The sequence below is a fragment of the Chrysemys picta genome, chromosome 1 (genome assembly GCF_011386835.1).
Source record: "Chrysemys picta bellii isolate R12L10 chromosome 1, ASM1138683v2, whole genome shotgun sequence".
NCBI classification, from domain to species: Eukaryota; Metazoa; Chordata; order Testudines; family Emydidae; genus Chrysemys; species Chrysemys picta.
In genome coordinates, this window is record NC_088791.1 from 115,771 (window position 1) to 131,773 (window position 16,003).

The 16,003-nt window shown below is 43.5% G+C and overlaps 1 protein-coding gene across 10 annotated transcripts in view; it reads left to right on the forward strand.

Moving 5' to 3' along the window:
- The window catches only part of GOLGB1 (golgin B1), a 127,681-nt gene that overhangs the window by 54,471 nt on the left and 57,207 nt on the right, over positions 1-16,003 (forward strand). For all 10 annotated transcript variants that reach the window (XR_010599982.1, XR_010599987.1, XR_006176791.2 and 7 more), the window contains 3 exons: positions 3,539-3,629; positions 6,577-6,650; positions 8,004-13,234. Coding sequence is in view for 7 of the 10 variants with exons in the window: in XM_005310833.4 (XP_005310890.2) it covers positions 3,539-3,629; positions 6,577-6,650; positions 8,004-13,234 (5,396 nt within the window). In the remaining 3 variants the exon portion in view is untranslated. The remainder of the gene's footprint in view (positions 1-3,538; positions 3,630-6,576; positions 6,651-8,003; positions 13,235-16,003) is intronic.

Consider the following 16,003-nt stretch of genomic DNA (forward strand, 5'->3'; position numbering starts at 1 on the left):
ACCTGTTGCCTCACTCCATGCTGGATAGACTGGCTGATGGGGGGGATGGGTCTCTGCCCCCAAATACCTGCATTAAGAATTTAGCTGAAAGCAAGGTCGGGGCTCTTTCCAAAGCACCATCCTCCATTCCAACCAGTTAGCAGGGGTGCAGTGGTGATGGTGTAATATCACCGCTCACCCAGCACACCCATCTCCTGTTGGCTTGGAAGAGTGAGTGGCATGGGGCTCACAGCCTCTAAGCTATCCGGTTATTCCTCTGGTAATGTTTGTGTTTTAGATGACTGTTCACATTTTGCCACTGTCTAACTCTTTATTAGTCATTGATTTAAAAGCAAGGGGGAGTTTGTCCCATTTCAGGATGTACCAAAGCCACTTTATTTGGTTCTTCTTACTACTAATGGTCACCTTGCGCAAGAAGCTACAGATTAGATGGGGCCCAGTGCTGGGAGTGGGGAGGGCCATTGCCATTTAAGCATTTTTTATCAAGTCTTTAGTTTAGACTGAGATTTGTATGATTATGAATCCAACGCAGGGGGAGGCTGGACTCATGCCCAGATCTAATCTGAATTGGACAGCCATCCTCTTCCCGGTTTGTATAAATATGGGTGACGTTGCCACTCATGAAGGCAAAAGTAGTCTTGCACTTTGGGTTGGAGATCGTGCCTAATGGAGCAGTCTGTGATCCTGAATGACTCCCCAGTGGCCTGTATTGCTATTGTATGGTCTGTACATGATGGTAACAGACATCGGTTTTGTTCCCAAAGCTTTTCAGTGTCTCTGCATTGCTTTTGAGAGTGATTGTTGAGAGGTTTGCTTAGGGCTACTGCTGCTATAAAATAATACACAGCTACATATTTCTCTACCTCCCTGCTCTGATGGGAAGCTGTAATACTTAATTGACTGGTATTGCTGGAACTTGCTTAAATTTAACTTCAGCCTCATGTCTGCTTTGCTAGGTTTGTTTGAATACGAAGTGTGCTGTTTCCTTATGCCCCCTGACTTGCATTATTTTTGTTGAGGGGGCACCCTAGCTTTGCTAATGTGCCTCAGTTCTGAGCCACAGACCCTTGCTATTCTGGTCTTGGTTTGCTTCTGCACAAATTACCAGCATGGCCAAATGTCTGTGATGGTTTGTGATGTTGGCCAGTGTGTCCTGGGAATTAAGATCTGAGACTTAAGATCACAGAATTCTTTTTAAGTCTGTGTCAATCCATATGTGAACCTCTTTTTGTAGAGATGAAAGGCCTAATGCACTGAGTCTTACAAAACTAGATCCCTGTCTGAATGTCACCAAGAGATCAGCTAATTTCCTGGGTTTTAGTAGGAAGTTCTGAGGAGGAAGGAGAGTCTGTCCCTTCTGTGAGCAGCACATTCTACTCTTTCTTTCCACGATATGCTCCGCCTTCTGCACTTCTCGGGTCCTGTCACTTCAGGCTAAAAAGCAGAAGAAGATAAGTGGCATAAAGCAGCAACAGTTGCCAGTGACAGAATTTCTGGAGAGTATGGGCTTGTCATGCTGTCTGAAGTGGCTCTCAATCTTTATTTGTGCTCCCATGCTTTATCATCCGCAAGGATATGCATCCAGACCATTTCTGCTGTAGCAGCATCTGGGGCATGGGGAGGCTGAGTCCCAGCCCTCTGGTCAAAGTCCATCAGCAAAGCTCCTGGTTCCTGATTTGAGGTTTTCTTTCCAAAGGATAAACCCCTTTCTTTACATAATTTTTTAAGGTCTTTCAAGTCAAGATGCTCATATGATTGTGGTTCACCCATTGTGACTAATCTTTAACTCTTAAAACTCTCAATATCAAATGTAAACTTTAAATAGCCTTGGGTTCTAATTGTTAAGCCAGTTGGCCTGTGGCATGTGAATCCTGTTTGACTACACCAGTTGTCATGCTGTCTGAAGTGGCTTCACAACTGTGAGTGCCAATTTCAAGTCAGACTGTCAGAAAGCAGGGCAGACACCCCAAACTGGTGGTATATCCTATAATTAGATTTCACCAAGCCAATAACAAATGTGCAGTTCTGGATCGCTGTATTAGTCTTACCATGGGGCCACAAACAGTCCCCTTAGGTTCTCCAGCCGGCCTTGCCACCCAGACACATTGGACTTTGTGATAATGGTCTCTTGCACCAAATTCCACATCACATTAGGTTATTCCCAACCCCAAAGAGTCAGTCACTTACCCCAGGTCAATGAATAGTCTTGATTTCACACCAAAAACAATGCTGGAAGCCGATTTCTCTAGTAAACGAACTAAAGTTTTATTAGTAAGAAAAGAAATTAGAGTTATTGAGAGGTTAAAGCAGGTAAAATACATTAACAGGTGAGTCAGTTAGTAAGTCCAAAATGATGATAGAGATGTAGTGATCTGCTGGTTTTCCAAAAGTTCCTCGGGGTTGCCCAGGGTAATTCTGGGGATCTCTGTCTACTTGTTCAGTAGTCCGCCCTGTTAGAATCCCAAACAGTTCAGAGATACAGGATCAATCCTTAGATCCATTCTTATAGCTGCTTTCTGTGGAAAGCAATCTGGCAAATTTTTCATCACAACATGGGCTCTTCTTTTGTTGATTTAAATGCAAACAGAATCTGTGAACTTCCATTGTCGAACACAACAACCCATGCTCCGCTGTTAGCAATCTTTTACATTTCCAAGATTCCAATCTTGTGCAATGGGTAAACATAATATGAACACAATGTGATAGCCAGAAACAATCTTTTGTTATTTTTCAATAAGTTTACACATCCAGTACATTTACATCTTAACACTAACACACACTTCAATCTAGGGTTATTTAATTACCGGGTATACATAATGTAATACGATAGTAAACAACAGGTTATAAGTAAGTGAAGACAATAACATTAACATTTCTTCTGTTTGCCAGAAGCTGGGAATGGGCAACAGGGGATGGATCACTTGATATTACCTGTTCTGTTCATTTGCTGTGTGGCATTGGCCGCTGTCGGAAGATAGGATACTGGGCTAGATGGATCTTTGGTCTGACCCAATATGACCGTACTTATATTCTTATGTTCTTTGATATGCGCACACAAGTGAATTGCTCCACATATACCAGGACACTTAACATTTCTTTGATATTCACCCATAAGTGAATTAATCTCTGGCTTTGATCTGAGTTGGTCTGTTTACGTCATGGGATGCTCTGCCTGCTGGGAAAGGCCCTCACCTGGTGTGTCAAAGGAAGATGATGGAAGGATAGGAAAATGGAGTTGCTCCTTTTTGGAGAAGAGAAGGAATGTGGGGGTCACATATAGGGTGTGGTGGGGGAGGTGCTTAGGATGTTGATATTTCTTGGTTCCCTAAGGGTTAACTTGATAGCTCACTGAGATCTGCATTCAGGCTTTTATCTAGTATCTTATGCAATGTTTTGTATCTCCATTAGGCTGCAGATGTAGGTCTTAAAGTAGCAGGATTCAGAGTGGTCAGACAATGTGCCAGCCAGCTAAAACAGCTGAGTCCAAGGGTGATGATTACAGCTCTGAACCAACCAACCAATCTTTGTTTTCCAATAGACTGACAGCACTGGAACTGATTCTAAGTTACTGGACTTGGTGACTCAAGAAGGACCATCCTGCTCTGGATACTGCTCACCTGGGCCTGATGGTAACGTCACAGAATTGGAGAAGTTAGGGAGACTGCACAGCTTGGGAGAGGCTATGAGGCTTCATGGAAGGGTCTGAAGTGATTCAGGGAGAGGGACTTTGAGGCCAGGTTCTGAAGCTGTGCAGAAAGAGGAAGGTTCTGATACTATACATGGGGAGACAGAGGGAGTAAATCTGAGGTGGCACAGTGGGGAGGAAGATTTTTATATTGGGTTATGAGGTGGCCTCTGAGATAAGAAGGAGAGAGAAGGGTTGGTAGGATCAGAGTCTGAGGTAGTATACAGGAAAGGTGTGAGGCAGCATTGTCCAGGGGATAGGACACTGGGCTGGGAGTCAGGAGATCTTAATTCTGTTCCTTGCTCTGTCACTAACCTGCTGTGTGACCATGGGCAAGTCACTTCCCCTCTTTGTGCCTCTGTTTTCCCTCCTTTGTCCATCTTGTCTAGTAAGATTCTTGCATACAAATAAAACAATGTTAAAAATGTTAAGTCAAGCTCTTGAAATTTAGGAAATACCAGATTTAGTTTTTCTTAAATCTGTCCACTTGTGTGTCCTGCACTGAATGAAGCAGGTGTCCTGTGGAAAAAATAGCATGTGATTATGTAATTAAAGACTGTATCATAATGCATATGCAAAGGGGGGCAGAATTAAAATGCATGGGAAATCATAAATCTGGCATTTGCTAACATTCAAGAGCTTGAATTGCCGCCTCAGTGTTCTTTTAACATTTTTTGTTTTTAATTTCCTAGGGGTATTTTTAAAGCAAAAGGTAAAAACTAATTCTGTTTATTAGAGCATAAGCTTTCGTGGGCTACAACCCACTTCTTTGGATGCATATAGAGTGAAACATATATTGAGGAGATATATATACACACATACAGAGAGCATGAACAGGTGGGAGTTGTCTTACCAACTCTGAGAGGCCAATTAAGTAGGAGAAAAAAAACTTTTGAAGTGATAATCAAGATAGCTCAGTACAGACAGTTTGATAAGAAGCAAGTGTGAGAATACTTACAAGGAGAGAGAGATTCAATGTTTGTAATGGCTCAGCCATTCCCAGTCCTTATTTAATCCTGAGTTGATTGTGTCTAGTTTGCATATCAATTCCAGCTCAGCAGTCTCTCCTTGGAGTCTGTTTTTGAAGTTTTTCTGTTTTAAACCCGCAGGTCTGTCATAGAATGGCCAGACAGGTTAAAGTGTTCTCCCACTGGTTTTTGAGTATTATGATTCCTGATGTCGGATTTGTGTCCATTAATTCTTTTGCGTAGAGACTGTCCGGTTTGGCCAATGTACATGGCAGAGGGGCATTGCTGGCACATGATGGCATATATCACATTGGTAGATGTGCAGGTGAACGAGCACCTGATGGTATGGCTGATGTGATTAGGCCCTATGATGATGTCACTTGAATAGATATGTGGACAGAGTTGGCATCGGGCTTTGTTACAAGGATAGGTTCCTGGGTCAGTGTTTTTGTTCAGTGATGTGTGGTTACTGGTGAGTATTTGCTTTAGGTTGGGGGGTTGTCTGTAAGCGAGGACATTTCTGTCTCCCAAGATCTGTGAGAGTAAAGGATCATCTTTCAGGATAGGTTGTAGATCTCTGATGATGCGCTGGAGAGGTTTTAGTTGGGGGCTGAAGGTGACAGCTAGTGGTGTTCTGTTATTTTCTTTGTTGGCCCTGTCTTGTAGGAGGTGACTTCTGGGTTCTCGTCTGGCTCTGTCAATCTGTTTTTTTCACTTCAGCAGGTGGGTATTGTAGTTTTAAGAATGCTTGATAGAGATCTTGTAGGTGCTTGTCTCTATCTGAGGGATTAGAGCAAATGCGGTTATATCTTAGAGCTTGGCTGTAGACAATGGATCGTGTGGTGTGTCCTGGATGGAAGTTGGAGGCATGTAGGTAAGTGTAGCGGTCAGTAGGTTTCCGGTATAGGGTGGTATTTATGTGACCATCGCTTATTAGCACAGTAGTGTCCAGGAAATGGACCACTTGTGTGGATTGATTGAGGTTGATGGTGAGATGGAAATTATTGAAATCATGGTGGAATTCCTCAAGGGCTTCTTTTCCATGCGTCCAGATGATGAAGATGTCATCAATGTAGCGCAAGTAGAGTAGGGGCGTTAGGGGACGAGAGCTAAGGAAGCGTTGTTCTAAGTCAGCCATAAAAATGTTGGCATACTGTGGGGCCATGCGGGTACCCATAGCAGTGCCGCTGACTTGAAGGTATATATTGTCCCCAAATGTGAAATAGTTGTGGGTGAGGACAAAGTCACAGAGTTCAGCCACCAGATTAGCTGTGACATTATCGGGGATACTGTTCCTGATAGTAATTGGCCTCTCAGAGTTGGTAAGACAACTCCCACCTGTTCATGCTCTCTGTATGTGTGTATATATATCTCCTCAATATATGTTTCACTCTATATGCATCCGAAGAAGTGGGTTGTAGCCCACGAAAGCTTATGCTCTAATAAATTTGTTAGTCTCTAAGGTGCCACAAGTACTCCTGTTCTTTTTGAGGATACAGACTAACACGGCTGCTACTCTGAAACTAATTCTGTTATGTGCTACCGCTTAAACTTCAGGACTAACTATGTTAGCTGGCAGCAAGAGAAGGCTGTTATTGCAGAGAGGGGAATGGACTTGCTGGATCCTGGTGGGCGAGCCTGCCCTGGTTCCCCTTCTCTTCCCCCTTTCTCCAACTCACTCCATCCCCATGAGTTAAGGAAGGTCCTGCACCATGTGGTGCCCCAGTCAAAGGGATAGGCTGCTAGGCCTGGAGGGTGAGGGGAGCCTGCCCTCGGGCACCACTGTCTGTCTCTCTTCTCCCCTCACTTCCTGAGGACTTGAGGAAGCTCCAGCCCCATGTGTCTAGATCTCTTTCCGTCTGCTCACTGGCTTGCTTTGGATCTGGATTTTCTGCTGGTGACATGCATGTATTTTGTTACTAGGTCATTCAGCAACACTAGTGAATAATGAACCACAATCTCCTCAGCCATCTGAAGATACCATGGCTCTAACCCAGGTATGACCTTGGCAATATAGGTTCTGTCACAAAGTTAGACAAGTCTATAGTCTAGATAATGTCCAACCTAGTTTGAAAAGGCTCAAATTATAGAGCTTCCACAATCACACAACCTGATGGTGCTATTATGGTGATGAGCAAGGCTCTATGTATTTAGCTCTCTTTAATCATTCCTTGTTAATCAATCCCTTCCTCCAGCTTGACAGCAGCACAGCCATTGCAACACCAGAATATTAATGTTATGGGGAGTTAAAGCATAAATACGAGGGAGGAGGGAGGATAGGTGACCTCCACCCTTTGCTCTGAGGAGGATTCATTGCCCCCCTATCTCCAGAAGAGAGTGAGACCACAAGGAATGCTACTTGAATAAGAGCAAATACCTTGGTCCAGATGTCTTGTCTAGCCCTCTGATCCTGGCATCAGACACAGAATAGGGAACAACCCTCTTGTTTTAGAGCCCTATGAACAGGCTCAGTGGGGACCAAACCCCTATCTGGTTTACAGCCCAGCAACAGAAGTGGCAGAGGATGCTAAAATGGTTAAGGATTTGACGCTGTGTGTGAACAAGACCTCCCACAGGAGTCTGGTTACATTTCTGGTCTGAAGTTCCTGTCGTGCTGATCTTACCCTTCTTCCCACACCCAATCCCAATGTGGCAATTCCTTGATGCCTGCACTGAAGATGTGAGAGTGGGTGTGCTGACCTTTTCCCTGCACTGGCAGGGAAAGAATGAACCCTTTTGCCCTTGGAATGGTAGCAGCTGCTTGTAATCACTGTAAAAGACAATTAGGAAGGGTTATGTAACTGTTCAAATAATCAAGGCAGGAAATAAAAAGTAGGTTCCTCTCATATAGTACAGTTAAACCAGAAGCTGGGAAAGACCTGGTGTAGATCTCCCCACAAAAACTCTGTTTGAAGTGGTACCAGGAAAGCTCCCTACCCAGAGGGATCTGGGACAGGAGCCCATGAAGATACTGGTGGAAGAGGCCTACAGGGAGACCTGAGAGAGGCACAGGAAGAGAAGAACACTTTAGAGTCTGTCTCTAGAGAAACTATGGGCATCTGAGAACTAGCAGGTGAGCCCATGGCAGGGCGCTCAGAGCCAATCCCTGAAGCTCTGACATGGGTAATTGGGAAGGATATAAAAGGTCCTTGAATACCTTTATGTTACAATAAACAGTCCAAGAAACGGGAACCTTAGCTGCAACATGTAAAATGTGTACACTTTATGGTATCAACAAAGGGGGAAAATGAGGCAGAGGCATCCAGATGCAGGGCAGAGTAAGTCAGCCCTCTCATGGGGTTCAAGAGAATTGTGGTTTATTTGCGACTAGCTCTTTTTTCTTGTTCTAGATCGGTACAGACGAAAACCCCAGAAGCAGCAGCGGGCAGTCTGCTGAAGAAAGAGGCCCAGCTGGCATTCTGGAGTATCTTTCTGCAGCGAAACATAAAGAGCTGTCAGTCTTGCTGCTGGAATTGAGGGAAGCTCAAGAGGAGATAACATTTCTGAAGGGACAGCTCCTGGACCCAGGAAGCCAAACACCTGCAATGAACTGGGCAGAGGAAGAAATAAACCGTATGGGAGGAAGATTCCAGACAAGATTCCTCGAGGGAGAAGGACAAAAGACCTCATCTATCCAGAGTGAATTGAGCAGCTGCTCGCTGACAGTGGAGGAAGTGCAGAAAACCTCTGTGCTTCAGGAAGAGACAGACAGCTTCCCAGGAGTACCCCTGGAGCACATCACCCACAGTGGAGGGGAAATGGAGGCAGTGCAAGGGCTTAGAGGAGGTCTCTCTGCAACAACTACAGAGCTTGGTCTTTCTCAGCCTCAGGAGCTGACACAGTTGCAAATAAAAATTATGGAGCTGCAAACAAGTCTGCAGAAATCAGAGGAATTGTATAAGAAAGACTCAGAAGAGCAAGTGGCAGAAATAAATAGGCTAACCCAGCTGGCTGAGGAATGCAGGAAAAATGCAGAGAACTCTAACAGTGCATTGCATGTTCTGACTGAAGAGAGAGATCAGCTCCTGTCTCAGATGAAGGAGCTTTGTACCATAACAGAACTAAAGGAGCAAGTGAAGCAGCTTGAGGGAAATCTAATGGATTCAGAAAAGCAGAGGCTATCTGACTATGAAAGCAGAACTATACAGCACAGTCTACTGAAAGAACAAATCCAGAGCCTGAAAAATGAATATAAATCCAAAGAGATAAAAATTGAAGCTTTGCAAAAGGACCTGGATGAGGCACAGCTTCAGCTTTCGAAACAGGATGCTCTAGCAAAAAGTCTGAGAAACCAGCTCCAGAAAACGGAGTGTGAAGTGCTTGATCTGCAAGAACATCTGAGGGAGAACACAGTCAAGATAGAGGAGCTTACCCAAGACACTGTTTCAAAGGAGCTTGACACAGCAAGGCTAGAACAGCTCCTTGCTGAACGGACTGGGGATAATGAGAACCTCCAGCAAGCTTTACTGGAGAGGGATCAGCAGGTGACTGAAATCAGCATCACAATGTCTGAGAAAATAGGCCAGCTGAATGAAGAGAAATTTGCTCTGGGGAGTGAGCTAAATGGCCTTAAAGAGCAGATGAGCTTATTGCTGAAAACTGAGGAGATAAGAGACCAGCACATGGGACAAACAGGAGAAGCAGAAGACTTGTGTCTGAAATGCAAGGGGTATGAGCAGCAGAGTGAGATGGTGGCGGCAGTGTGTAAGGAGAGAGAGGTGCTAGGAAGTGAACTGGAGCATCTCAAAAAAGAAAATGAGCAAGTGAAGCGAAAGCTGCAGGCAGCTCTCATCAACAGGAAGGAACTTCTGAAGAAGGTCAACAAGCTAGAGAATGAGCTGGTGCAAGTGAGAGGGACGTTTGGGGCAGAAGCTCAGAAAGCTGAAGTGGAAGAAACTACAGCAAGTGGCCTAAATGCAGAGGGAGACGTGACTCCTGAAAGCCAAGCCAGGGAGATGTCTCTCATGCAGTTGCTTTCTGAAAGGGAAGCTGAGCTGCAGAGCATCCAGAAGGACTTGCTGGAGAAGGAAGCAGCTGAAGCACAGTTGCAGGCTCTGATTGAGGAGATGAAGAAAAGTTTGCAGGATAAGACCAACCTAATTGATTCAAAGCAGGCTGAAATTATGGAAAGCCAGTCAGCCATCCAGAAACTTATCACAGCCAATAAGTGCTTAGAAGATTCTGACCCAGCTGCTTCTAAAGAGGATGAGGTGAACAGTCCAGCTGCTGCAGGGTTTGAAGAACATAAGTCTGCCCTGAAAGAGAGAATCTCAGCCCTTGAACAAGAAAAAGAGCAACTTCAGAAGAAGCTTCAGGAAGCACTGACTTCCCGTAAGGACACTATAAAGAAGGCTCAAGAAAAAGATCGACACCACAGAGAGCAGCTGAAACAGCAGAAGGATGATTACAATCTCCTACAAGAACAGTTTGGTAAGCAAAGCAAAGAGAAGGAAAGCATCCAAGATCAGCTCAGGCAACTCCAAGCACAGAGAGAGTGTACAGAGAGCCATTCTCTGCCAGGCATCCATTTCCAAAGGTCAGCTGAGTCTGTACTTGATGTAACACAAGAGCTTGCAGGAAATGTACAGCATTCTGGCTGGAACCAAGGCTGGATTGAGACTTCATGCTTGGAAATAGAAAATACTAAAACAAATAACCTCTTACAGGAGACAGATGTTTCTGTGGAAGAATTTAAGGTGGAGCTCAAGAATCTGCAGACCAAGAAAGATGAACTAGAATTCAAAGTCAGCCATTTGGAAAGTGATCTTGCTTGCAAATCAGAAGCAGTCATTCAGCTACAAGAGCACATAGCACAATTGCTCTCAGAGATGGAAGGTCTGAAGAGCACCTGTCACCAGACGGAAGCCCATGCACCAAGTCTTCAGGCAGAACTGGAAAAAAGTCAAGCAGAGATTTCCAGACAGGACAATCTGAAGGCACTTAAACAAGAAGTAGAGGAGCTAAAAAATCTCATGAGCAAAAAGGATGAAGAAATTGAACTCTTAAACTTGCAGCTAAGGGAGAAAAGCAACGCTCTTACTCATGTACAGAGAGATTTCCTGGAAAAAGAAGACTTGATCAAGACTCTGCACAGTCAACTGGAAAAACAAACTAGTATGCACGAGGAACAAAGCAAGCGACTGAAAGCTGAGCTTCTTGAAGTCCAGCAGAGACCAGATGAGGGGGCTGAAGAAGCCAAATCTAAGAACCAAATGCAGAGAAAGCTGCAGGCTGCACTCATCTCTAGAAAAGAGGCACTTAAAGAGAGCAAGACTCTAAAAGAGGAGCTGGCTACTGCCAAAATGACTATAGAAAATCTCTCTCTGAGGTTGGCAGATATGGAGAGCCAGATTTGTGATTGGGATAGGGAAAAAGATGCATTATCAGAAAAGTTAGTAGGTGTCACTGAAGAGAGAGAGAAACTCATTGCAGAAGTTGACAAGGCTTTAATGGAAAATCAGAACCTTGATAGCTCTTGTGAAAGTCTGAAGCTGGCTCTAGAGGGGATCACTCAAGAGAAGGAGAAGCTAGAGAAGGAGATTGAATCCTTGAAATGTTCTCAGGCTGCTGAGAGTTCTGAGTGGCAAGAGAAATATAAGGAGCTGCAGAAAGAATATGAAACCCTCTTGCAGTCCTATGAGAATGTAAGTAATGAGGCTGAGCGAATTCATCGTGTTCTGGAAACTATCAGGCAGGAAAAGCAAGACATTTTCAGCAAGTTGAAAGGTGCTGAGGCTAAGAAAAGAGAAGTAGATAAGCAGCTGCAAGAGGCTGAGCAGGAGATGGAGGGAATGAAAGAAAAAATGAGGAAGTTTGCAAAATCCAAGCAACAAAAGATCCTGGAACTGGAAGAGGAGAACGAACGGCTGAGAGCAGAGTTGCACCCTATAGAGGGTGACCTAAATAGGGATGGAGCTATGGCTTTCTTGACAAGCACTAGTCTTAGAGAGGCACTAGAGAGCTCTAGGAGGGACTGCCAATCTCTTTCCATTCAACTTGAAGCATTAATGGCTGAAAAGGGTTCTCTTAGTCAAGAAGTTGAAGTCTTAAAGCACCAATTACAGTGCACAGAATTCAAGCTGAAGGAAAACCTAGAGGCAGCAGCCAAGCATGGTGTCCAAAAAACTATAGTGGAAGGAGCAAATCAAGCTATTCCCACAGCAGCATTACCTCTAGAAGTGACTGACAATCAAGTGGATTTAGGGCCCTGCGCAAAGTCTCCAGAGCCTCTTAGAGCAGGCATTGTAACTGAGGCAGAAGAGAAATTAAATGAAGGTAGCAGCTCACAGGATGAAATTAATACTTACTTACAGCAAATAGCTCAGCTCACAGAGCGAATCACAGAACTGGAGGAAAATAGAATGGCTGCAGAAGAACAAGTAGGCAGCATCTGCAGGAGTGTTGAAACCTTAGGAGAGGAGAAGAAGGCCTTAGAGAGCCAAGTGGCAGCAAAAGTCCATGAACTGAACACCCTTCAGGAAACAGTAGCCAAGATGGAACTAACTAACAGACAAATGGAAGAACAACTTGTCAGAATGACAAAGCTGAAGGAAACGCTGGAGGCAGAGAAGGATGACTTGGAGGAAAGGCTCATGAATCAGCTAGCAGAACTTAATGGAAGTATTGGAAACTATCAACAAGACATGGTTGACCTCCAAACCAAAAATGAGCAACTGAAATCTGAGCTCCAGAGCTTGCAAAGAATGGTAAGTGAGCTGGAGGAGGAGAAGCGGCAGCTGGCAAGAGAGAGAACTGTGGCAGAGGCAGAGACACAGAAGGAATATGCAGAAAAACTAAAATGTGCTCGGAAGGGAGATGGCAGCAGAAGTCATGCAAAAGAGCTTCAGGAGTTGCTGAAACAGAAACAGCAGGAGGTGAAGCAGTTGCAGAAGGACTGTATTAAAAGTCAGGAGAAGATCAGTAGTCTAGAGAGAACTATTAAAGCTCTGCAGTTTGTTCAAAGTGAGTCTCAAAAGGAACTTGCAGCAGCCAAAGAGAACTTAGCCAAAGCATGTGAAGACACCAAGAAAGCACAAGCAGAGCTGGCTTCCTGCAGAATATTACTGGATGATACTCAGAGTGAGACAGCAAGGGTTTTAGCAGAGAGTCTCAAAGTGAAAGAGGAGCTGCAGGCAGGCAAAGAGCATGTTAAAATTCAAATGAAGAGAAAGGATGAAGATTTTGAGAGAAGGCTGGAACAAGAGAAAGACAAGCACTCAAAGGAGATAAATAACATGGAGGAAAAGCTGGCATCTTTGCAGAGAGAGAGAGATTATATGGAAGGGACTGTCAGAGACATTCAAGACTCCTTGCACAGAAGGGACCAAGAAGCCAAGCAGCTACAAGGCAGCCTTAACAAAAACCTGGCCCAGCTTGCAGCCTTCACCAGGAGCATGACTTCCCTCCAGGATGACAGGGATCGAGTGATAGATGAGTCCAAAAAATGGGAGAAGAAGTTCACTGAGGCTATTCAAAAGAAGGAAGAGGAGATCCATGCTAGAGAGGAGACCTGCACAGTTCTAAAAGATCAGATGAGGCAGATGTCCATGCATATAGAGGAGCTACAGATTCATGTATCCAGGTAAAGAGAAGATGAAAGTGAGTGGTGGTTACTTTGGTGTTCTGGTCTTTCCTTCCATCTCTCATTTCCCAGTTATCAGCAGATACTCCTTTTTAAACCAGATTGTAATTTATATTCACCTTAACACACTGTAGCCAGCAGGGAAGCATCTGCAGTCGCTCTCTACTAACATGAAACTTAAAATAAGTTCTGCTACATAGAGTGTTAATATTTTTTGAATTTACTAAGATAGTAAGTAAATGATGCCTTCAAGAATTCAACAATTCCAATTTGATCCAAAATTTAGATTTTTTTTTTTTTGGGTGGCTGGATTGCAGAGTCAAAGGACAATAGAAATGTACCATGATGTTAAAAATTCCAGTAGAAAATTGTTTAGAAACAAATAAACCTTTCTCTGTAGTATTTGCAACCCTAACACTGTAGCAGTGAGAACTTGAAAGAGAAATTCATGACAAACAAATATGACTGTAATTTAAATGATGTTCCTTAAGATCAGAGAGATGCCAAAAGTTAAACATCTGGCTTAAAATGTGAAGAGTACATGAGAGTTTTTACTGTCTACATTTTAATAATTAACTGTTTCTTAGTAACATTAGTAAAGTTTTATTTCGCCAGATAGGATTTTTAAATCGACAGTGTTCTTTTTACAGAGAATAGCACAACTAGGCTTATACAGACTTTTTAAATTTTACATGGGAATAAGCCAATCAGAGGGAGTTTTCTAGCTCATTTTGGAAGGTAAAATGAATTCTAAAACTTTGCTAAATTATTGTAATTAATGTTCGAGTGAAATAAGCCTGGGATTTTCAGGTCAGATAACCTGAGGACATGAGCCCAAATACGGTGTGCTCACATTACAAAGTATTGTTAATTTATAAAGGAATACAATTATTGATTTCCCCTTCTCTGTCGTCAATCCCAAATTCACCAGCAGAAGTGTTTGCATTTTGGTATTCCCAACATTAGTATTGAAAAGGAACTTGGTGCAGGGATTATAACCTGAGAGTCTGTAAGAGACCAGGAAAAACTTGAACATGAAAACAAGTTAAAAACAGATGGCAAGAGAGAGAAAAATAAGACTACTTTATTCTTGGAAGCAAATCACTGACAGGGCTCAACATTGCTGTTCTGTGGCTGAAGTGGAGACTGGCCAGGTATACAAGTGGTAAACAACATCTAAAGCAGTCATGTGTCGGCAGCACCTAGATGCAGAGATGATAATATCTGCAGTTAATGACTAGTCACTGACAAAGTTTGTTAACCCAGAGTTAAGATTGCCTGGAGGTACTCATGTATTATTTTGGTGAAGCTCTATGACCTATGATATACAGGAGCTCAGACTAGATTATCACAGTGGTCCCTTCTGGCCTTGGAATCTATATGTAATTTATTTTATTTTCAAAAATAGTTTGAGCACTTTCTGATTTATCTGCTGTATTCAGATTACATTTCTCCAAAATAAAAAAATAAAAAACTTTAATGGAGTCAGATTTTACCCAAATGTTTACAGTTCATTATCAGGCTTCTGCCAAGGGTGAGTTTCAAACTTCAAAGTTGATAGGATCTGGGAACTTTATGAAACACTGTTTTGTTTTGTTTTTGAGGGGCTTTGTCTTTGAAACCCCTTGCTCACATGCCCCCAGATTTGAATCACTAACTCTACCCTATGCTTCGCTGAGGCAAATTTCAAGACAACCTGTGTAAGTATGTGGATTTTAGAGCACTTAGACATCCTTGAAACAGGAAGGGCTTCCCATCCTTAGCTATAGCAGAACTGGCACTCTGCTATAACATTATATGAAATTAATCATCAGCACCTGCTTTGCTATATCCAGATGCCCTGCACAGCATAATGCTGAATGGGGAAATCTCTAGGGAGGATGGAGGGAAGGGGGGGGGGGGAGGCTCTACACATCCATCTGCAGTATAGGAGGTTCAGAGAGACATGAAAGTGGCCCATACATCTCAGTGAGATGGTCTTTACTGAAGTAGAATACCCTATAGAGATGAACAGCCTGAAATGATTCATAGATTCCAAGGCCAGAATGACCATTGTGATGATATAGTCTGACCTCCCGTATAACATAGGCCATAGAACTTCCCCACTATAATTCTTACATTATATCATTTAGAAAAACATCCTGTCTTGATTTAAAAATCGTCAGTGATGGAGAATCCACCATGATCCTTGGTAAATTGTTCCAATGGTTTATTAGGCTGTTAAAAATTTAAGCCTTATTTCCAGTCTGAATTTGTCTAGCTTCGACTTCCAGCCTCATGTTACACCTTTGCTACATTGACGAGCCCATTATTAAATATTTGTTCTCCAGGTAGATACTTATAGACTCTAAGTCACTCCTTAATCTTCTCTTTATTAAGCAAAATAGATAGGCTCAAAGAGCTCAATCACTATAAGGCGTGTTTCCTAATCCCTTAATCATTCTCGTGGCTCTTCTCTGAACCCTCTCCAATTTGTGATTGCTCTGAGATGTATGAACTGCTCCATTAATGTCAGTGGCTGTTACATCTCCGTCCCCCCACCTCAGGGCCGGAGAGCCTATGATATGTGTCAGACATGCCTATTCTCAACTCCCTGCCCCATTCTCAGCAGTGGGTTCTTGGTGCATGCTTCCAATGTGCCTGTTCTCAGCTCCCTGGCTAGAGGTGCAGGGTTTCCCCAGATCCTGGCTCACAGGGCAGAGAGAAGGGTCTCGGAGCCCCCATACAGTCACAACACACACCCAAGATCCTGGTCATAGATGCTGGAAC